Source organism: Talpa europaea (genome assembly GCF_964194135.1).
Source record: "Talpa europaea genome assembly, chromosome: 7".
NCBI classification, from domain to species: domain Eukaryota; kingdom Metazoa; phylum Chordata; class Mammalia; order Eulipotyphla; family Talpidae; genus Talpa; species Talpa europaea.
Window position 1 is genome coordinate 77831247 of NC_140074.1, and position 25183 is coordinate 77856429.

The 25183-nt window shown below is 39.7% G+C and overlaps 1 protein-coding gene across 2 annotated transcripts in view; it reads right to left on the reverse strand.

Annotated features, from left to right (window-relative positions):
* Window positions 1-25183, reverse strand: part of LOC311174615 (contactin-associated protein-like 3) — a gene marked incomplete at its 3' end in the record, with an annotated part of 162038 nt that overhangs the window by 46509 nt on the left and 90346 nt on the right. For both annotated transcript variants that reach the window (XM_084239190.1, XM_084239189.1), the window contains exons 9-10: window positions 14966-15072; window positions 10500-10619 (exon numbers count right to left, since the gene is read on the reverse strand). In XM_084239190.1, coding sequence (XP_084095316.1) covers window positions 10500-10619; window positions 14966-15072 — 227 coding nt within the window. The remainder of the gene's footprint in view (window positions 1-10499; window positions 10620-14965; window positions 15073-25183) is intronic.

Below are 25183 nucleotides of genomic sequence, written 5' to 3' on the forward strand. Positions count from 1 at the left end.
ATAGTGGACAACATCAAAAACCACAGTGCCTTAGAGTATTTACATGAATGTTGACAAATTTGTGTATATTGCTGTTCCACTTATTATCTGTATTTTTAAGTGATTTAAAAAATAATGCACACTCCACTGCAGAAGAAAACATCTTGACTTCTTTTGTCTTTCCTAAAATATACCTTGCACCATGAAATTGAGAAACTCACATACTGCAAAGGGTCTATTGTTCAGCAACTAAAAGGGGGACCAAAAATTGCCCAACTCAAGTAGATTTATAACATTAAGTCACATAACTTCTCCTGCAATATGTTTTTGATAAAACAATCAGTCTACATACAAACTTTCCAAATTGTAGGGGAAGAAATGATCAGGTGGAGTTTATTATTTTCAACAGTTTATACGTGGATGTGTTTAAAAAATCAAACGATAGTGCAAGGAAGACCCAGAGACATCTCTGCTGGCCCCTGCTCTACTCTGTCTTGGGAGTTCGAACACCTACAAGCTATACCTGTGTGCACAAACCCCTAACTCATTACCTGCACCCAACAATCTAGGGAGGAGGATCGCAAGGGCCATGGAAGGAATGCTGGCTCAAAGTTTATGGAAAGCAACATCACAAAATATACAAAAAACTAGCAAGCACAGGAACACACTATGAATCTAATGCGAGACTGTTTATATTCAATTATAAAAATATACTTAATATATCATCTCCCTTTTTGCTCACTAGAGGAGATGTAAGTGTTCTTAGAGCAATTTGAAGTCCATAGATTTCCCCCTTTAATCATGTTTTCACAAGACATTTTAAGTTTCACATTTTATAGAAAATTATTTAAATAGGCCTGGCATTACTTTTTGAAATTATCTATTCCCATTCATCCTCAAGTTTCTTCTATCACCAAAAACAAGGGTAAAAGGAATCAGGCACAGGATGGGGTTGGCCTGGGATTCCAACCATTATAGTGTCATTTATTTTCATGGTTTATGGCACAAAAGAGATATGACATGCCTGAGTAGTTCACATACGCTAGTGGTCAGTATGACAGATTTATAGTCTTCCATGTTTAAAATGTATTAAAAATCTTTTTCAAGTGGAGAGAAGGAAATGATTGAATCTTTAAAACTGCCCTTCTTAAAAAAAGAATTTAAATGACTGTCCTTTCTCAAAAGATTAAAAAGACAGGCAAACACACATTGTTTTGTTAATATTCCACAACATATTTTCATGGATTTCAAAACTATTAGTGGGAAGGGGCCTTTGAGATCATATCAGATAACCTTTCAAGGAGGAGAGAGACCAAGGGATTTAGTGACCCTCATGATGAGAAAGTACATAGCTGTTATTCATTGTAGCTTGAAGCACAAAACAGATCTCAGGAAATTAATGGTAATAGTGCACACATTTAAACAGGACTTTTGAACTATCTTGAATTAGACCAAACCAAATGTGTTCATTTGACTCACAGGAGCTTCTCATCTGCTTACAAGGAGACAGGCAGGTCCACAATTACCCAGGTAAATGAGCCTGTGGCTGAGTTAACTTGAGAGTTTGGTTTGGTTAAACAGGGTGGAAACAATAACACTGACTTACTATATCAAACTCATCCTCTAGTTTCTGTTTACTTTGCCAAATTACATCCGCTTTTCGATTCGCAACACTTCCTACACTTTATAATCTACTTGAGAACCACTCAAGGAGTCTTTTATAGCAAAACAGGTGGTCAGATGGAAAAAGAAACATCTTTATTTTACACACTCAGTAAACACAAATCCGAAACACATCTGCTCTGCTCATTTCCATCTCCTGAGGAAAAAAAGCAAAAAGACTACAAGACAAACCTGATGCCTTTGGAGTTGGTGGGTCCCTCACTCAGGATTTGAAAATTGATGTTGAGAAAAGGGAAGGCACACATTCCTTTACTCACAAATGCCTCAAATGAGGTCCAATTTGTGTTTAAACACCGTATCTTTGGAAATGAAGCCAGTTGCCTGTGCTTCTCCTGGGGAGAGGTACCCACGGTCAGAGAAGGCTGGGGGAAATTATGTCCAGGTGCAGTGACACCTCACCTTCTATTTCCAGGTAAACAGCTGGTCAAGTCGATGCTCACAGTATGAAAAATAAGGACTTACAAAAACACCAGCATCTGTCTCTGTGTCTACAGAGACAATCTGAATATTACATTTTGCCTCTGAGAATGTGGCCCCCAGCCCTTTCAAACTCCCCCCACTTAATTACTATCTTAAGAGAAACAGGTTTTTTTTTTTTTAAGATTTATTTATTTATCCATACAAGAACTGGGGTATAGGCCAGAGGTATGGGGGGTGAGAGGATTCACCAGAGACAGCAGGGAGCAGAACAGGCAGATTGAAATACACTGCTGAGGGGAGGAGCGGGTGAGTCAGGAGAGATCAGCTGCACCATGTGGGTATCTCCTCGGCTGGGATTGAACTCGTGCTGCAGTGGCTGTGGATAGCTTCATAGGTTGCATTTTAACCTCTTGCACCACCAGGGAGGCCCCTGAGACAACGCTGGTTGTCATCCTATCTAGTCCAGTTCTCTTGCCACAAAGGTAAGGAAATGCAGGCCTAAGAAAAGTCCCCTAGGGCCTCCACTAATGGTGCAGTGGTTGAGCACTGGGCTGTGAAGCTGCCCGCGCAGCCTCTGCAGTGCTGGTTCCATCCCTGGCCACCGGCGAGGGTCCCACATGGTGCACAGACCTCTCCTGCCGTGCCCACTGCTCCCCTCAGCAGTGTATTTCGGTCCTTCTGCCTGTTCTGCTCCCCTTCTCTCTGTTCTGTCTCTGGTGAATTCTCTCACCCTCCCATGCTCTGACTGTACCCAGTACTTGTATATATAAATAAATATTTAAAAGAAAAAGAAAAAAAAAAAGTCCCTAGTCCAATTTGACAAAATTGTATCACTTAGCCACACATTTATTTCTAGACACTGTGAGTCACTGCGGGATGTCCATTTCCCAGAGTCTTTCCACATCAGGTGCCTCTCCTGGGTTTCAAATGCAAAGAGAAAAAACAACTAGGTCAAGAGCATTTGTGTGCACACAGTCTATAATGGCCAATTACAAGGCTGTGAATGTCCAATGGGGCCCTCAGAGGAAAACAATGGTCAGCTCTTACCTGTCCTGCCTGAGGTCTCAGAGTCACAAGGCTTGTCACATACATTTGCCAGAGCCAAGGATGATCAGTGTTTTGTGCTTTACTGAGGAGGTAAGACAGCTCTGACTGGCCCTGGGAGAGGCCACTTGTCATAGCCCCACACCTGTGGGCCTCTCCTGATCAATATCTGTATTAGGGTCCTCAAAAGGGATGTTCTTCTTGCCACAGTTCTAGGGCCTTGGGGCTCTTCATAGTTTAATATTTTCAACACAAGAAAAGATACAATGAGATATCCCTAAGAAAAGCAGACTCTTCACAAGCTCTCTGTCCTGCACAATTTTCTTCCCTGGGGAATTCGGAGGATCATCTTTCCCACTTAAAAGTTTACACTGAATATAGTTTTGTGTGTCTGCTCATTTGTAAGTGTAAAGGGTCAGGAATGGACACAGTGCAGGTTTTCTGATCCCATGCAGACCGCGTAATGGAGGAGTCAGAGTCCTCAGTGGTTTTGCAGGTCTTTTATTGGGGTTCACCAGTTATATGGCAGGCAGAGGTGCTGGGGGGCCGGGAGGCTGGTAGGTCTCCCAGCCCCCAGCAAGTCTTTACTCTTTCTGGGCTCTCTGGCGTTCTCTCGGCTTCTGCTTCTCTAACTTCTCTCTCAGCTTCTCTGTTGCCTTCTGCTCGGCTTCCATTGGCGTCCCCGTGACGCCGCCCTTAAAAGCACAGTCTTAGCTCAGGTGGACCCACTTCAGGTGCCCGCCATCAGGCATGCATTCAGGACCACAGGGTTCCCTCATCTATCCTGATGGTGGGAGGGCAGAAAAGCCTGATATTTTTCCTTACCCTACAGTAAGAGTAAGCATCTGCCATTTAACATGGAAGGACTTAACACAATTTATATTCTCGAGGCAAACCCTGTGTGTGAATGACCCTAGCCTGGCACATCCCACATGCTCAATTATCCCAGATGCTATGAGTGTCTCCCCATGTAATTCAGCCCACCAAACAGCTTGGCAGCAAAATCATTTCCTCAGAGAGAACAATATTGTAGGGTAAGGAAAAATGTCAGGCTTTTCTGCCCTCCCGCCATCAGGATAGAGGATGGATCCTTGTGGTCCTGAATGCATGCCTGATGGCGGGCACCTGGAGTAGGGTGTGGGCATATGTAGATGGGATTCACCTGGGCTGAGACTGGGTTTTTAAGGGCGGCGTCACGGGGACGCCAGTAGAAGCTGAAAGAGAAGCCGAGAAAGAAGCAGAAGAAGCCGAGAGAAGGCCAGAGAGCCCAGAGTGAAGACCTGCTGGGGGCTGGGAGGCCTGCCAGCCTACTGGCCCCCCAGCACCCCTGCCTGCCGTGTACCTGGTAATCCCAATACAAACCTGCAAAACCACTGAGGACTCACTCCTCCTTTACCCGGTCTGCTGGATCATAGAAAACCTGAACAGTGCCCTGTTCTTGCCCCTACAATTATGTATATACCTATGCCTATAATGTAAATGGGGGCTGAAGCCAAAGGCTTCAGTGGTGCCCCCTGGAAGGGGGCCACAGTTGAGGATGAATAGCCCCAGGTAAAATATGGACAAAGATTTGGTGGGGGAGGAGGGGAGGTTCTTATAGTAAATGTAAGGGACAGAAGAAGCAGCACCCAGGATTTCAGCATTTTTGGGAATTCAGGGTTTTCTAAGATCTTAGGCCATTCCAGGGTTAGCCATTCCTGCCCCCACCATGCTGATCTTCCAGAAGGCTGTTTTGGGCCTCTGAAGGATGTGGAGAAGCCTCCAGCAGCCAACCCCAGAGGAGAAAAGTTGAGAGGCTTTGCAGGTAGCTAATTAACTTAAACTGTTCCCAGCTTGCTACTGTTACAGCCTGGATGTGAAGGCCAATGCCTGGAGCCAGGGCCTTGCTGAGCTGTATGAATGTGGGCCATTAGGCTGCTGAAGCTGCTGTTCCCAGTGTTGTCTGGTGCTGCGCTGGCATATCTTGGCAGCTTTCATGAGCATCTCTTGTTCCTTCTGCTACCGTTCGTGAGTTGGATCCCGGCCTGTTGTCTGGCTGCCACATGCTCTAGGCCCTCAGTTGTGGGAAGACACTATCTTGGACCTTCTGTTTGGAACAGGGGTTCTAGTTCCTTGGTGGTGGGAAGATGTCATCTTAGGTCTCTTTTGTTTAGGACTTCAAAACACTGGACACTGCTTGTGTTGAGATAATCAGCCACTTGTGGTGTGAATGACTCTTTGTTTCCCCCATGGGTTAAATAAATCCAACATTGTTGTTCCCTGTACCTGAGTGGTCTTGCAATTGTGTGCATGGGTTAAAAACTCTGACAGTGACTGGTAAACTATTTGGACACTCTTGTTGGCCAGTTTTAGTGCCCCTTATTTCCCGCTATCAACGAGCCTATACTAATGTGGACAGAATACATCATCATAGTCAATAAGAGATATGGGTTATAATCTGTGCTCTTGGAAAAGTAAAAAATCTCTGTGCCTTCATTTTCATACTTGACAAAGCTGGAAGCTGGAGCAAGTGGCATCAAAGACCGAACACTATCATTCTAGCCTGTTTGAATGCTGTAGGGGCAGGAATAGGACACTGTGCAGGTTTTCTAGGATCCCATGCAGACTGGGTAAAGGAGTCAGAGTCCTCAGTGGTTTTATGCAGGTCTTTTATTGCGATTTACCCGGTACACAGCAGGCAAGGGTGCTGGGGGGCCAGGAGGCTGGCAGTCCTCCCAGCCCCCAGCAAGTCTTCACTCTATCTGGGCTCTCCGGTGATCTCTGCTTCTCTCTCGACTGCTTCTTTCAGCTTCTGCTCGGCTTCTACTGCTTCTCTGCTTCTCTGCTTCTCTTCGTCTTCTGCTGGTGTCCCCAAGATGCCGCCCTCAAAAGCACAGTCTTAGCCCAGGTGAATCCCATCTACCTAGGCCCACACCCTATTCCAGGTGCCCGCCATCAGGCATGCATTCAGGACAAGGATCCATCATCTATCCTGATGGTGGGAGGGCAGAAAAGCCTGACATTTTTCCTTACCCTACAAATGCTAAGACCAGTGACTAGGCAGGTTGCTGGTTCAGCTGCCCTCTGAGTGTCTGTGTCTTCCTGGTTTACCAAGACCATTTGCTTTGTCCAGCAGAAGACCTGAGTGTGCTGTATGGCCGATAAATGGGCAAGAGAATGAACTTTCCCCAGGAGTTTGTCTTTTTTCTGCTATGGTCACTGACAGGACTGGGCATGCCTGTTTTAGGAATTGATAGGACTGGGCATGCCTGTTTCAGTGTTGATAGAAGGTCAGACAGAATAATGTTCCCTCAGAGGGTTGACAAGGATTCTTTGCAGGCAAAAGTCAGTATAATAGAGGACATGCCATCATGGTGTATGACAGTCATCAAAGAGTAGCTTTCTATTTTTTTTTTTAAGAAATCCTAGCATTTTGAAATTATAGAATTTTCTGTAACAAACACTATTTTCAAGCAAAACTTGTCACACATGAGTGTGTAACAATGCCACACTTACTTCCAAGCTCAATTTTGAGGAGCAAAGCAGAAAACAATGAAACCACCTCACCTTCCAAGCAATAAAAATGTATGTTACAGAAGTCATGGATTTTGTCCCAAAGGAAACTCTCCAAACCATACTTAGAGTCTCTTTTCACAAATTTCCAACAAGCATTGCTATCTACTTAAAAATAGCAAAGGCAGGATTTACAATATTAGTAACAACTGTAGTTATTTGAATTAACATCTGTCTATCCCCCAAGTGTGAAGGTCTATGAGAGCAATTCATTTACTTTTGTTCCTCAAACATAACATTTTTATTTTTTTGCTTCTCAGAGTAGTGCATGTAAATTTGTGGTTTAAAATGTATAGGAAGGGGCCTCCCTGGTGGCACAAGGGGTTAAACATCAGCACTATGCAGCAATCCACAACTACTGCAGCAGGATTTTAATCCCTGGCCAGGGAGCTGACCCACATGGCACAGCAGACCTCTCCTGTCTCTCCCGTTGCTCTCCTCGGCAGTGTATTTCAGTCAATCTGCCTGTTCTGCTCCCCACCCTGTCTCTGGTGAATCCTCTCATCACCCCCACCTCTGGCCTGTACCCCAGTTCTTGTATGCATAAATAAATAAATCTTTAAAAAAATAAAATGTATAGGAAGTATGTAGGAAGAGTGAATATGCATGAATTAAGTGGATGACTGAAAATGTAACTATTTGATTAAGCAGAGACAGGAATTCTAGCAAGAAGAGAAAGGTGAAAGAACTTTATCCAAATAAACAAACAAAAAAAGCATAACAATGTGTGTATCTATTGATATCCATTCTATAGATTATTTAAAAATATTAAAAATAATTCTACCATACAATTCAGCAAATCTAATCCTAAGTATCTATTGAAGAATGCAAAATAACTAATTTATAGGGACACATGCATTCTCATGTTCATTACAGCACCATTTACATTAGCCAAGTTATGGAAATAATTTAAATGCTCAACAACAGAGGAGTGGATTAAGGTGTGTGTGTGTGTGTGTGTGTGTGTACTATTTATATATAAGATACACAATGGAATATTATTTAGCTATCAAAAAAGAAATCCTGTCATCTGTGACAACATGGATAGAACTGGAGGGCATTATGATGAGTGAAAATAGCCAGAAGGAGAAAGACGAATATCAGACAGAGCAACAAAAAGAGAGAAACATAGGGAAATAAAACAAATGGTCAGACAAAACCAAAACCAAACCCTAGATGTCTGACTGTAAAATTGAGGCTACTGAAAGTGGAGGAGGAGGGTTGGGGGCACAGTAGGGAGGGGGCCAATTTGACTATGCTGAAGGACAAAGGGTGCCTTGATGGATGTGGTGTGGTAACATACATCTGAAGAGAAGTGAACCTATCCTGCTGAAACATAGAGTGTTGTAAACCAATGTTACCTCGATAAAAATTTTTAAATGCTATAACTGTGCAAAATATATTTAATAATACAAAAATAAAATTAACATGAGTTGTATCTTTGGCTGATGGCCCTTTGTTATACCATGATGCCGGGGGCCTGACACAATTTCTGATACAGGAAAAAGGCCGTTTAAGAAACACAGTTCTTTGGTTTACAAAAGGGTGACCGACTCAGGGATAATGAATAAGAAGAGCTGGATCATTGACCTGCTGAGCCAGTGAGTCAGGATCTGAAAGCAGGTGGGCAGAGTGCAAGGAAGCCTATCCTGGGCTTGGTCAGCAGCCCACAAATGATCCTCACAAACCCAAAGCTGGGTCACTGAGCCAGCTGCAGTCCACCTCCTTCATGTGACCACTGTTCTTTGGGTGCAGCATCTGAGTCTCCGAAGTTCAAGGTTTTAAAATAGAGCCAACACGGCTGTATTTAGAGTGTACAAACACCCCGTCTAGGTGGAGTCACTGTTGTTCTGTTCTCATCCTATCACCATGGAAATGCTGTTCTTTTTCTCCTGTATAGAAAGGGAATCCAGACCATTTGTGACATAGGTGGAGCTTGAGATATTATGCTAAGTGAAATAAATCGGACAGAGGAAGACAAATACCATGTGATTTCACTCAGATGTGGAATATAAAGAACAGACAAAGCAAATGAACAAATAAAACAAAACAAGACCGTTTTTGAATCCAGAGAATAGACTGCTGGTTGCAGAGGGTAAGGGGGTGAGAAAAAGAGGAAAGAGGGCTAATTATACGTTGATGGAGAGTGATCATGATGTAGCGCATGCAGGTGTGGAATTATACCGCTGTACACCTGAAATGCAGGTAATGCTGTAAACCAATGCTGCCCCAATAAAAATGTATTCAAAATTTCACAAGCAGTGCAGTCAAAATAGTATTTTTTTTATTTTGTTTTGGTTGTTTCTTGCATGAAAGGTATTAAAATTACATGCATATATAGTTCATCCTTTCCTAACAGCCCAGATTTTTGAAGGCTCTTTGCAAGGACAAAATTCTAACCATTGGTTGAGAATTTTCATTTTGCATATTTTCCAAAGTGTTAGTACTTGTTTCTAAAAATTAGAGAATGATTAGTTGCTCACAGGCATTGCAGCATTGTGGACAAGGCAAAGTGTTCAGGTGGAAGTATCTCCAGACCGGGAGCCCATGACCAGGGTCTTACTTCTCTCTTTATTAATAACTAGATTTGTCAGGAGTCTCATACAACCCCATCAGCAAATGCCAATCAGCAAGGACCTTTATATTATAACCTGGCTCATTTCTTGTATTTTTCCCAGGAACAAATGGCAATTTAAAAAAAAAAAACTTTTGATTAAATATCTTGCTGCAGAGATTCTTGAGTATTTGTTGGTCTTTGGACTGAATTTGGTGTTTCTTGTCTTTAGCACATTGCTTTCCTTATGGCTCTGAGTTTCATAAAAGTCCTTGGTATTTAATATTATTTGGAAATCTTTGCTGAAAATTTTGTGTTTTTTTAATTGAAGTAACATTGTATTATAATATTATATAACTTTCAGGTGTGCATCATTGTAAATCAACATCTATCTATCTATTATATCTTCATTAAAAGTCCGATTCTGTCCTTCACTACACAGTTGAGCTCCCTTTTTTTAACTCCTGCTCTCCATCTTGTTCTTTTTGGGTGTGTGTTCCATGATCCACTTGCTGTTTCATCTCAATCATAACTTATGGAACCTTAAAGCATTTATCTTGTTTCCTGTCATGAAACAAGAATATACTAATTTCAGATTTTTTTTATGAGGGTTATGCAATTATGAACTTTTATAGAAAAATGTAATGACCCCTAAGGCAATGTGATATAATAATCTGTATCTAATGCCTGTTAATTTGTAATATAGTTCTTAATAGTTATTTAGTATTCTTTGATAATAAAAATTTATATGGCAATATCAATCTCTCAATTATCATCCATAGTTTTCATGAATCTATAAACAAACACCCACACACACCTCCACAAAGAAAATATATAGGCGCCCATGGACACATTATTAAGGAAGTATGTAAATTTCAAAAGCCTTTTTCATCTCCTAGATAAATTCATGTGATTAAAAACTCAAATAAATCCAAATGCATGTTTTCACAAATTTAAAGTCAACATTTTCTTGTAATTGGCATTTGAGTTGAGGTAACAAAGTTTATGCTTTTTCATTTTAGATTTGTAAGTAAAGATTTATTTTTGCACAAAACTCATTTCCAAAAATAATGACCTAACTTTTAATTACCACCTTGTAATTATTTTATATATCAACTTTAATACTTCTGAGTAAACATATTACAGTTACAATCATAATGCACATGTGATAGAGCTGTTACTAGGTAATCTCAATTTTTCCCATCTTGGTTTTGCCGCAGCACATGCTTATACAAGTTTCATTCTCATAAATAGCTTATTAGCATACCTGTCATGTTGCAATATACAAGAGTTGGTCCAAGGGGGCCGCTTCCATCGGAGTCGACATAGTAGAGCCCTGAAGAGTTGGCCCTGTGCATGTAGACTTCACAGGACTGCTCGTAGAGTGCTGCAAAGAACATGGGACTCAGCAGGGGGTCTGGAGCCCCCCCCCCCCCCAATGCGGCCAAACGTGCACTACTTTCCCTCAGAGACACTCATTCTGCAATCCTTCATTACACTTTCCCTAGGAGCGAGTTCCCTGATTCAAATATGCAGCATGGAGATTCTGAAGCATAGAGTGAAATACTTTAAAGAGTTATCACAGAAGGACATGTTGAAGTAAATCTTACTTGCTCCTAGGAACACAAGATTGTCATAAAACCATGATAACAGGAATAAAGCCACACATATATGGGCAATTAATCTTTGACAAAGGAACAAAGAATATACAATGGAACAAGGACAGTTTGTTCAATAAACGGGTTGGGAAAACTGGACACCACATGCAAAAGAATGAAACTAGACTACTATCTCTCATCATGCACAAAAATCAACTCAAAATGGATAAAAGAACTGGACATAAGACATAAAACCATAAAATATATAGATGAAAATATAGGTAAAGTACTACAAGACATACATCTCAGTAACATCTTTAGTAACATCTTTAAAGACTCATCACCCGAAGCAAAGAAAGTTAAGGAAAAGATAAAAACCTGGGCTTATATCAAACTGAAAAGCTTCTGTACAACAAGAGACATTAACCAAAACAAAGAGACATCCTACTGATTGGGAAAAAAATTTTGCACTCTAGACAAGTTCTAATTCTGCCCCATAATATCTAGTTGTAATAGCATGGTCCTCAGGGAGGTTCTAGGTTCCCTGTCCCACCCTAAGAAAGAGTGATGCTGAGCAAGGAAGAGTAGCTGGAGAGAAGACTGGGAGAAGGAGGGAAGGCAATCTAGGAGACATGAAAAAGAGAGACATGTGAAGAAGCTGTCCTTACTTCTCGACCTTGGACTTGTACCAGGGACTTTGGGGACATGGAAGGAGACACTTGAAGTGAGATGTGGGTGAGAGATCCAAGGGGATACTGACAATGGCAGCCTTTATCTTGACTTGTTTTGATTTTGCTCTTTTCCTCCCAGATTTGCCTGCCCCTTTTTGCCCCTTTCCTATGGGTCCCCACCAGAAGGTGCTTTAGACTAGGGCAAGCTTTTGGGCCTCAGCGGTCCTGCTTCAGGCCAACCCTGTTTGGCTGGACATTTACCCATGAGGGGATCGGTAACTTTGGGTGTTTAATTGGAAATTAATTGTATTCTTTGTCTTCCTCTTTATTGCACACTAATTGTGTTTAAGTTATTTCTATTAAAGGTCTTACTCGCTAGAGTATGTTCTGTTTTGATGCAGCAGATGGCAGGACCCATTTAGAGCAGGCAAGTTTGGGGATACCGGGGTGACTCTCACCCTGCTTTGTAACATTAACACCTGAAGCACACAGGCTTAACCTCACTAAATGATCTGTTATTATCTAATAATCATGTTGATTTTTTAAATTACTTAGTAATTATATCCTTTGTTTACTTAAAACAATTTACATGCAAAATGTATTTTTAACAAGATGCATTTTACAAATTGGCAACTCTTCATTGTTTTAAAAAGAAACCTCCTTAAATACTTTGAAAGTAATTATTCAATAAAGTGAAATTAAAAAATAAATATATATGAAATCTTTATACTTTCAATTTATCCTGATTCATACTTGAATTTTTTAACATGTAAAAATAAAAATTTTGCTATTTCAAGGGCAAGTGATTAATATCTGCAGGCGATGGGCTTAATTAATACTCAGAATAAGTTTAAATGAGTAATTAGCTGAATAACATCTCCTGTGGACATCATTCTATACTGACAACATTTAGAAATCACTCTTCAATCACTAGTATTCGGGAGATATCTGAGTATTTGTATAAGAAACCTCACTGTGATGGATGGTACTATAAGTAAGAGAAATTTCTAACTAAACCACCTAGCCTCTGGTTTCTAAACTGTCCAGCTCCTTTCTTTTCTGGAAAGCAGATAATAGCTGCCAGGAGAAGGGCACAAGATGATTCTGGCATAGTGTTGGGCTGGTCTATGACCTAACAATCAAAATTGGATCCACACAAGACTTGGGTGTTAGTGAGGTAAACTCACAAAATGGAGTGAAGACAGGCAGGGGTGAGGATGTGAGTGTGTGCTACTGGGTCTGGATGGATCCAGAATGAAGGTCTACATTTTTAAAGTCTGTGCAAATATTTCAAATAGCTAGGAAAATCCCAGAGAGGGCATGAGGATTGTTTTTCTCTTCTCACAAAATAAGATTTAAAGAATATTTGTTTGGGGCCCCCCGGTGGCTCAGTGGTTGAGCACTGAGCTGCGAAGCTGCCCACAGCCTCTGCAGTGCTGGTTCGATGCCAGGCCACTGGCAAGGGTCCCACATGGCACGCAGACCTCTCCTGCTGCGCCTGCTGCTCCCCTAGCAAGTGTACTTCATCAGTCTGCCTGTTCTTCTCCCAGCTCTGGTCTGGTGAATTCTCTCACCCTCCGCGCTTCTAATTGTACCCAGTGCTTGTATAAATAAATAAATAAATAAATCTTTAAAAAAAAAAAAGAATATTTGTTTGGCCAGGATTTTACAAAAGAAAGCATTTTTTTCTAAATAAAATGTTATGTCAAATCATATTGACCCAAATCAATAGTGTGGCTATTATCATCCACTGAGGGACATGCAGACAGCCAATTGGGCAATATCTCATCTTCATTTAGTTATTTTAGTTAGGGAACTATAATGAAGTCATTTCCATAGGTAGACCAAATTGTAAACCACAAAGGAAAGATCCTTTGTCTAAATCTTTGTTTAGATCTTTATCTGTATCTTGATCTATATCTACAACATCTAAATACCTGATAATTTTTTAAATCAGAATTGTGTGGAATGAAGCTTAGGGCAGTTACTGACAACATTCAGAAATCATTCTTCAATCACTACTATTCAGGAGATATTTGAGTATTTGTGTAAGATAGCTTGTAAGATAGTGATGGATGATGCTATAAGTAAAAGACTTCTCTAACTAAGCCACTTAGCCTTTGGTTTCCAACATTTCCAGCTCCCTTTTTTTCTTCTTAAGTTTTATTTGCTAACTATTTATATATGATGAGTTGTCCTGGGAAATTTTAGCACTGTAATATGAATAGAGGTGCAGGTGGAATTTTCAAGGGATGAACTCTCTGAATCTGCCGAGAGGCTCTAAGCTCTTCTGCTGGGGATCCAAGTTCTCATCTTAGTGCCAACCCCTGTTTCCCTGGGAAGAGTTCTTAAAAGTGCAGTGTGGTCTCTCATAAGAGTTACTGGATCTGGTGGGATGGGTGAATTTTCTTGTCATGCTCTTTCCTCAAGTCCTACAGCAAGGAGAGGTGCTATGGGAATTCAGAAATGTCAGTGACCACACGCAAATAGGGAAAAACAAAAAGGAAAGTCAATAATCAGAAAGCCATGAGAATTCCAAGGGCTTTCTCATTAAACTTCTAGTAGCTAATGTTCAATAAAATTTTGTTAGTTTTTAATTTGTTAGAATAATTCTTAAGAAAAAAGACTGGTATTCAAGATAGAAGAACCATGATAGAGAGTCAGTGCAGAGTGCTGGCTTGGAGCTGCCTTACCTTGGACTTACCTCACTCCTTTCTCAAGTATGACATGTAGATAGTAACACTTATTTCCTAAGGCTGTTTTGAGGATTAAAGGAGATTAAAGGTGCACAGAACTAGAGTGCAGACACAAGGCAAATCCCAGTATGTTAACCATCACTGTCCTCTTCAAAGAACATTAGGTTAGGTTTGCAAGGGACCTGAACATTTGCCTGGCTGATTGCTGGGATACCGAAATCCTACCATTCTAGCTCCCATCCAGTGCTTCTTCTGAAATTCTCTTGTTTAATTTTATAAATACTGAGGACCTAATATCATATCCTTTTGATTTTAGCAGTCAGAACCCGAGATATAAAATTGGGTTCAACTCAAAGAACAAAACCATATATACTATTGAGCATTCTAGATTCTTTTTAACTCTTTACAGTATTTTCTTCTGTACTATTTTCCTTTGCCTGTTATTTTTTCTTCTTTATGATTTGATATTACATATTTTAACAACTACTTTATTTTATAAATAAAATATATTTTTATTTATCTACTTTATTTATCTACTTTATTTTATAAATAAAATATATATTTTAACACTACTTTAACATCACTAGGAAATAAAAGTGGCCAAATATAAAAGAAAAACTAGTCTCTAAAATATCTGATTCTTCAGTGTTGTTGCTTTCTAGCACACAGTTGCAAAAATAAACGCATATACACAAGATTAAGACAAGGAAAAATAAAGCTACATGAAAATTAGGACAGAAAGGACAAGAAGCAAAGTATGAGGCTTACAGGAATGGCAGGTTGCGCCCATGTAACCAGTGTGACTACAGTCGCAGGAGAAGGTGTCCCAGGACTGGGAACATTTACCACCATGTTCACAATAGCTGGGCAAGCACCTAGAGGGAGACAGACACACTGCTATTTGCCACATCTGGCCATGAAAATGTGCATCTCAATACAAACATGTTCTGGGCCTCCCTGGTGGCACAAGGGATTAAGCACAGCACTGTGAAGTGATCCACTGCCTCTGCAGCATAAATTCAATCCCCCAGCCATCCAGGGAGCTACCCGCATGGTGCAGCAGACCTCCTCTGACTCGCGAGCTGTTCCCCTCAGCAGTGTGTTTCCATCAGCCTACCTGTTCTGCTCCCCACTCTGTCTCTGATGGATCCTCTCTCTCCCGTACCTCTGGCCTGTATCCCAGCTCTTGTATGCATAAATAAATAAATCTTTAAAAAAATACAAACATGGTCTGATGAAAGGGATGAATGACAGTGACTTGAACAGAAAGATTTCAATATGAACAAAAATTGTTGAGTCTGTCATCAAGATTTCCCAACATAATACCAACCACCATGGACTAATAAATCCATTAGATGTTATTAATTGCCATATATTTGGAGAAGATACATTTTCTACACATCTCATTATATCAGAACATCTGTTTGCTTTTTCACAAATACAACAAAAATATTAGCATTCATGGTCCAGGATATAAATGACTTATAGTGACCACATATAGCACATGTTTCCTTCCTGCATGCATGTTGTTGAAGCGAGGCCTGCAATACCTTGAAAATTCAGCTGATCTTTGAACATGTGACCCACTTGAATCTTTGGGACATAACTTACTTACAGCAGGACTTTTCTTTTGCTGATTCTGAATCCTGTAACCACCACCATATCAAGAAACCTGGGCTTCTTCCCTTGGTCTAGTTGTCCCTGTAGATTCAGCCAGCAGATGGCATACCCAGTACAAATATAAACCATCCAGCTGCCAGCTGACCGCCAGGAGACTGCCAAGCATGAGAGAGTCCAGCAGCAACCATAGAATTGTTTTTAGCCACAAACTTTTAAGAAAAATTATTGTGTAGTCACAGCTAACGAATGCATGTATTTAACATTCTAATACATTGTCCTGTGGACTTAGTAGTTAATGGAAAGTTTAAAAGAAGGAAAACAAAAAAAAAATCTATCCAATTTGCATCACAATTTGGGTCAAACTGGTGATGCCTTTAGGAATCAGATTGAGAAATCACTAACACTGATACTTTAAATAATTTTCCTTCAGATAATTGAATAAACCATAATATACTTCAGATAAACAAAATAAAAATAAAACTTATGTATCATGGAGATTGTGACATCTCACTTGTTAAAACCGGAGGTGAGATTTTAATGTTTCTGAGATTAAAAAAATCAATTAAAAGCACTTTGTGAAATTTTCCTGATTTTTACAAATAAATTTTATCTTCAACAAAATGTTAGCAAACTGAATCCAAATATGTATAAATCTTGTAAAACCAAATGGAATTTTTTGCAGGTGTGCAAGGTTGTTCAAAGATTTTAAAAACTAAATTTGAAAATTAATATAATCTAGAATATCAGTGGACTAAGGAAGAAAACTGTATGGTCATATCAATGGATGGAGAAAAACAGTTATTCTTATTAATCATGTATGAACATGATATTGAAAGTCTTAGCTCATGCAATAAGTTAGACAAGAAAATTAAGCAAAAAGCATATGGACTTGGAAGGAAGAAATTAAATTGCCTTTTTTTTTTACAGATATGATTGTCTATGCAGAAACTGTCAAAGAATCAACAGCAACAACAAAATTCTGTAATGCATATGTGATTATAGTAAGGGTATTGGACACTTTTATAAATGAGCAATAAATAATTGGAATATAAAATGAAAACTGCATTATTTATATTAATAAAAAGGAGAAAGAAATACTTAGTTATAAATCTAACAAAATATGTCTTAAGATATAGATGAAGAAAACTACAAAGATACCTAGGAGTGGAATTGCTGGATCATATGGAAGCTCTATGTTTAGTAGGTCAAGAAATCTCCACACAGCTCTCCACAGTGGTTGGACCAGTTTGCACTCCCACCAAAAGTGCAGGAGAGTTCCTTTTTCTCCACAACCACACCAACATTTGTTGTTGCTAGTTTTTTTAGTATGTGCCATTCTCACTGGTGTAAGATGGTATCTCATTGTAGTTTTGATTTGCATTTATTTACCCAAAGGACACAGAAACATCAATTCCAAAGAGTACCTGCACCCCTATGTTTATAGCAGCACTATTTACAATAGCTAAGCTTTGGAAACAACCCAAATGCCTAAAAATCGATGACTGGATCAGGATCAAGAAGATGTGGTACATATACACCATGGAATATTACTCAGCATTCAAAAAAGATAAACACATGCAATTTGCAGCAACATGGATGGAGTTGGAAGGGATCATGCTCAGCGAAATAATCCAGAAAGAAAAAGAAAAATACCGATGGTCTCGCTCATAGCAGGTATCTAGAAAACTTAAATAAAGGACAAGGAAAATGAATAACTATAAGAAAGAAGATATCAAAATCAACAAACAGGGGGGGCGGAGCAACATGGCGGCGAGAAGACCCTGCGAGTAAGATCTCCCATTAAAAAAAGTTAATAGGGAGGGAAAGCGGCAGGTCCCAGTGAGAACTGGGACACGGAAGATAAATGGACTACTCCAGCAAACTACCCAAAGAAGAAAGTTGCCATAAAAAAGGACTAGAAGGGAGGAAAGCGCAGAACCCTGCTCCCCTCCCCCACCCACAGAGTCGGCACTCTCCGACCAGCAGAGAGGAGGGAAACAACAAGCTAAAACGACCAACAAGAACGAACTACACAGCAAGTGGGACTGTGAGTGGAAAGGAACTATTGCAGCCACCACACCCAGTGAACGGGAGCTGTGGAGAACCCAGCAGGATTCGCTGCGGCGGTGAGCGAACGGCTCCGGGTGCCATTAGAGAAGAACAAAGAGACTCTGGAGACACACACACAGCCCGGGGCCCGCCAGTAAGCTTGCGCGGAAAAGCCAAACGCTTGGAGCGCTTGAAAAGCAAACGCGGACCGGGATCGCGGCTGCCCAGGTCCCTGCGCCTGCGACCTAGGCTTGCGGGGGGACGCGCGGAGGCCCTCACTGAGTGAGCAGGAACCAGGCGCCCAGGCACGGGAGCAGGTGCAAAAGGCGCCATTCCCGCGCCACTGAACTGGGCTACAGCCTGCGTCCTGGACCTGAGGGCTTTGAACTGAGACCAGGGCACGAAGTTCGGGGCGTGGGTTCTCCACGACGGTGGGGCACAAGGCAGACACAGCACCCCAAAGCCGTTGAGGTTTACCCTACCATTCCCACTCTGTTCCCTGTCCCACGGGGTGTGGGGGGGTGAAAAACAGCCCCCAAGGACAATAGGAGAGATCTCTGGCACCACCTAGCGACCAGAAAAAAAAGTCACTAACACCCCATAGAGCAGGGAAATTTCTTAAGTCTGCTTGAAAAGGGCAGAAGGCTCCCGGAGGAGACAGTGGCCAGCTGGGAAGTTAGCCCACGCCAGGCCCCTTCCTACCAGCAGTCTGAGCCCACAGAGGGAACAGGCACCCACAGCCGGGGCAGACCAGGCGCGCAGAAGAGTGTGCCTGAGACTAGATGCTCAGGGACTGAATCCCGCGTTGCCATTTTAGAACAGGGACATTTCTTCAGTAAAGTCTTCCTGAAACCAGCAGAAAGCTCCCTCAGAAGCCAGACATGGCTCCTGGAGGAGCCAGAGGGGAGCGGAGAAGTTCACCCAAGATGCCGGCCAGTCTGAGCAATACAGTATCCCAATGCATACGACAAATTAGAAAACAGACAGTAGGGAGTAGAAGAACCACATGCAACCTAGCAACTCCTCAGGAAAAAAGCACACCACAAAAGGAAAACCACCCCCCATATTGCAACAACAGTAACTTGGAAGAACTTCTGAGCCTTCCAGAAAGAGAATTTAAAATTGCCGTGATTGAAAAAATGACAGAACACATAAAGGAAAACAATAATCAGAAGAAAGAAATTGAGTCCCTAAAGAGGGAAGCAAAAGAAACGCAGGGGAATCAAAGAATTAATGGAGGAACTAAAGAACTCTGGGAAAAGCAATGAAAGCAAGAATAGAGGAAATGGAAGAACGAATAAGTACTCTTGAAGACACAGAAATAAAAAGAACCAAAACAGAAAAGGAAAGAGAAGTACGAAGGAAAAAGAACGAAGAAAGACTGCGGGAAATATCTGACTCCATGAGGAAAGGAAATATAAGATTTATAGGAATTCCAGAAGGAGAGGAGAGAGATGTAGGAACAGAGAAAATATTCCAGGAGATAATGGAAGAGAACTTCCCAAATGTGAAGAAGGAGCTGAAAATTGATATACAAGAAGCAAGAAGAACACCAAACTTCCACGACGAAAGGAAAAATACACCAAGACACATAATAGTAAAGCTCCCAAGAATCCAGGACAAGGAAAAAATAATGAAGCTGACAAGAGGGAAGAAACAGATAACATTCAAAGGAAAACCAATCAGGCTGACATCGGACTTCTCTGAAGAAACACTACAGGCAAGGAGAGAGTGGAGGGACATAGTCAACAGACTCCAAGAAAACAGATGCCAACCAAGAATACTCTATCCCGCAAAGTTCTCCTTCCTCTATGAAGAAAGAATAAGGACCTTCCCAGACCAACAGAAACTCTGGAATTTCATTACGACTAAACCCCCACTCCAAAAAATACTACAAGGAATCCTAAAGCCAGAACCTCAGAGGGACGAATAACAACGAAAGAAGGTCAAAAAAACAAAAAAAGTCATTAAAAGAATAAATAAAATCAAAGGAAAGACAAACACAATGGCAAATACAGATGCTAACATATCAATATTAACTCTAAATGTAAGTGGACTAAACTCTTCAATAAAAAGACACAGAGTTGCAGCCTGGATTAAGAAACAAAACCCAACCTTTTGCTGTCTCCAGGAAACACATTTAGCTACAAAAGATAAAAATAGGCTCAAAGTTAAAGGATGGAAAACAATCCTACAAGCAAATGGACCAAAAAAGAAAGCAGGAACAGCTATACTTATATCAGATAAAACAGACTTCAAACTCAAAAAAATAAAAAGAGACCCCAATGGTCACTACATTATGATCAAGGGGACAATACTTCAAGAAGAAATAACACTCATTAACATATACTCAGCAAACGAAGGAGCACCAAAATATATCAGACAACTGTTGTCCTCTCTGAAAACAGACATCAGAGAAAACACATATGCAGTGGGAGACTTCAACACACCACTATCAACAATGGATAGATCAACAAGACAAAAAATAAGTAAAGAAACTAAAGCTCTAAATAAGGACCTAGAGCATTTGGGCTTAACAGATATCTATAGAACACTAAACCCCCAAAAAATGGAGTACACATTTTTCTCAAGCGCACAAGGATCATTCTCCAGGATCGATCACATACTGGGGCACAAGACAAATATCAACAGATACACCAAGATTGAAATCACATCAACCATCTTTTCTGACCATGAAGGCATCAAACTAGAAATAAACCATAAAAAGAAGGCAAGGAACTTTCTTACCTCATGGAGATTAAAAACCACACTACTGGAAGACCACTGGACTAATGAGGAGATCAAAGAAGAAATTAAAAAATTCTTTGAATTGAATGACAAGGAGGACACCAATATCCTAAATGTATGGGATGCAGCAAAAGCAGTAATAAGAGGAAAATATATAGCAATAGAAGCTCACATCAAGAAACAAGAAAGAACTCAAAGAAACAACCGAATCTCGAAGCTCAAAGATGTAGAAAAAGAACAACAAAAAAACCCCCAAAACCAGTAGAAGAAAAGAAATAATAAAAACCAAAGCAAAAATAAATGAAATTGAAACTAAAAAAACAATCCAAAAGATCAAAGAAAACAAGAGCTGGTTCTTTGAAAAAAGCAATAAAATAGACAAACCCCTAGCCAGGCTCACAAAGGAAAAAAGGGAGAAAGCACAAATAAACAGGATCACAAATGAAAGAGGTGAAATCACAACGGACACAGCAGAAATCAAAAGAATAATCAGTAACTACTATGAACAGTTATATGGAAACAAGTTCAACAATCTAGAGGAGATGGACAATCTAGAGGAGATGGACAAATTCCTACAACTCTACAATCACCCAAAGCTAGATAAAGAAGAAATAGAACACCTAAACAGACCAATTACAAGCAGTGAAATTGAAATGGTAATCAAAAACCTCCCCAAAAACAAAAGCCCAGGACCTGATGGGTTTACAAATGAATTCTACCAAACATTCAGAGATGAATTAGTGCCTATCCTTCACAAACTCTTTCAAAAAATTGAGAAGGAAGGTGCAATACCAAACACATTCTATGAAGCCAACATTACACTAATACCAAAACCAAACAAGGACAACACAAAAAAGAAAAACTACAGGCCAATTTCCCTAATGTACACTGATGCAAAAATCCTCAATAAAATTTTAGCTATCAGAATCCAACAATGTGTCCATAAGATAATTCACCATGACCAAGTAGGATTCATTCCAGGGACACAAGGATGGTTCAACATCTGAAAATCAATCAACGTTATCCAACACATCAACAAAAAGAAATATAAAAACCATATGATAATATCAATAGATGCTGAGAAAGCTTTCAACAAAGTGCAACACGCATTCATGATAAAAGCCCTTGAAATTCTTGGGATACAAGGAACATACCTCAACATCATAAAGGCCATTTATGACAAGCCAACAGCCAGTATCATTCTCAGTGGTGAAAAGCTGAAAGAAATTCCATTAAGATCTGGAACAAGACAAGGATGTCCACTCTCACCACTGCTCTTCAATATAATACTGGAAGTCCTAGCCAGAGCAATAAGACAAGAGAAAGACATCCAAGGAATCCAAATAGGAAAAGAAGAAGTCAAACTATCACTGTTTGCAGATGATATGATAATATACATAGAGAACCCCAAACACTCCACAGAAAAACTAATTCAACTCATCAATCAGTTCAGTAAAGTGGCAGGATACAAAATCAACACGCAAAAGTCAGTAACCTTCCTATACACAAACAATAAATCTGAAGAAGAAGAAATAAAAAAAACCATCCCTTTTATTATTGAAACAAAAAAAATCAAATATTTGGGAATAAATCTAACAAAAGAGGTAAAGGACCTATACAAAGAAAACTATAAAACACTGTTAAAAGAAATAGAAGAAGACACAAAGAAATGGAGAGACATCCCCTGCTCATGGATTGGAAGAATAAACATTATTAAAATGGCCATCCTACCAAAAGCAATCTACAGATTCAATGCTATTCCAATCAATATTTCAATGTCATTCTTCAAAGAAATAGAACAATTATTGATGAAATTCATATGGAATCACAAAAAAAAACCTGAATAGCCAAAGCTCTCCTGAAAAAAAAGGAAGGGAATGGAGGCATCACACTCCCAGACTTCAAACTCTACTTCAAAGCCATAATCATCAAAACTGCATGGTATTGGAACAAGAACAGACACACAGACCAATGGAATCGAATAGAAAATCCAGAAATAAACCCACAGATTTATGGTCAACTAATCTTTGACAAAGGAGCAAAGACTATTCATTGGAGCAAAGAAAGTTTGTTCAATAAATGGTGCTGGGAATACTGGGTCGCTACATGCAAAAGAATGAAGATTGACCACTACCTCACACCATACACAAAAATCAACTCAAAATGGATTAAAGAACTAGACATAAGACCTGAAACCATAAAATATATAGAAGGAAATATAGGCGAAACACTACGTGATTTGCACATCAAAGACATCTTTACAGACACATCACCCAAAGCAGTGATAGTGAAGGCAAAGATAAACAGCTGGGACTACATCAAATTAAAGAGCTTCTGCACAGCAAAAGAGACAATAACAAAAACAAAAAGAAACCCCACCAACTGGGAGAACATTTTTGCACCCAACACTAATGATAAAGGACTGATCACAAAAATCTGCAAAGAGCTGATGAGACTCAACAAAATCAAAGAAAATAATCCAGTCAAAAAATGGGCAGAAGAGGTAAAAAGAAACTTCTCTGAATAGGAAATGCAAATGGCCAACAGGCATATGTAAAAATGTTCAACATCACTTGTAATCAGGGAAATGCCAATCAAAACTACCATGAGATACCATCTTACACCAGTGAGAATGGCACATATTAAAAAAACTAAGAACAACAAGTGTTGGCGAGGGTGTGGAGAAAAAGGAACTCTTCTGCACTGTTGGTGGGAGTGCAAACTGGTCCAACCACTATGGAGAGCTGTGTGGAGATTTCTGGACCTACTAAACATAGAGCTTCCATATGATCCAGCAATTCCACTCCTAGGTATTTACCCAAAGGACACAGAAACATTAACTCCAAAGAACACCTGCACCCCTGTGTTTATAGCAGCACTATTTACAATAGCTAAGCTTTGGAAACAGCCCAAATGCCCAAAAATAGGTGACTGGATTAAGAAGATGTGGTACATATATACCATGGAATATTACTCAGCATTCAAAAAAGATAAACACATGCAATTTGCAGCAACATGGATGGCGCTGGAAGGGATCATGCTCAGCGAAATAAGCCAGAAAGAAAAAGAAAAATACCGGATGGTCTCACTCATAGCAGGAATCTAGAAAACTTAAATAAGGGACCAGAAAAATGAACAACTATAAGAAAGCTAAAATCAAAATCAACAAAAAACTATGAACCAGAGACACTTTTTGGGGAGTGAGTGGCGGGAGGGGAGGGATTGGGGTCAGAATGTGGGGGTTGCAATTGTATGGGGAATATAAAAATAAAATTTATCATAAAAAAAAAGGAAAAAGAAAAAATAAAAATAAAATAATAAAAAAAAAATCAACAAACAACTATGAACCAGACACTCTATGGGGGGGGGCAGGGAAAGGAGGGCTTGGGGTCAGTATGGGGGAATATAAAAATAAAATTTATTATTTAAAAAAAAATAAGGGGTTGTAATTGTAAGGGGAATATAAAAATAAAATTTAAATTAAAAAAATAAAACTACAAAGAAAATCCAAGTAGAGATGTTCTATGTTCATGTATAGGGTAACTCAACATTGTTACGATGTCAGTTCTTAACTTGAGTTATATATTCAATTCAAACTTTATCATCATTGCACAATTGACTTTGTGGATATCGACAATTTGATTCTAAAGTGTATGTGGAAAGGCAAAATATCCAGAATAGTCAAGGAAATATAGAAGAAAGAAGTCAAAAGACTGAAACTACTCCACTTTGAGACTAATGAAGTTACAGTAATCACGACCATGTGCTACTGGTACAAGAGCAAACAGATAAATGGCATAGAAGAGGGATTCCAGAAACAGATTCATAAATATACATTCAGCTGACACAGACGATGTGTTTTTAACAAAAGTAACTCAAACCAGATAAGAGACCTAAATGTAAAATGCAAATTATTAAACTTCCAGAAGATAACAAAGGAGAAAATCTAAGTGATCTTGGGTTTGGTGATGACTTTTCAATGTGATCCATAAAAGAACAAACATAGTACATAGTAATATATACTTCATTAAAGTTTTAACAAGTGAGATGCCACAATCTCCATGATACATAAGTTTTATTTTTATTTTGTTTATCTGAATTATATTATGGTTTATTCAATTATCTGAGGAAAAAATATTTAAAGTATGTGTTAGTGATTTCTCAATCTGATTCCTAAAGGCATCACCAGTTTGACCCAAATTGTGATGCAAATTGGATAGATATGTTTTTGTTTTCCTTCTCTTAAACTTTCCATTAACTACTAAGATTGACATCCAACATATACAAAGAACTCTTAAAACTCAACAATAAGATGAACAAGCATTAAAAAAAAAAATAAGTCAACAGATCTAACAGATACCTCACCAAAGATGACAGTAAGAAGGCAAATAAACATATGAAAACATGCCCAGCACCGTATGTTATTAGAAAACTCAAAATGACAGTGAGATATCACTCCAGATCTATCAGTGTGGCAGAAATCCCAAATACTGACAACACCAAATTCTGGTGAGAATGTAGAGCAACTGTAACTCCCAATTTTTTGCTGGAAGGAAAGTAAAATAGCAT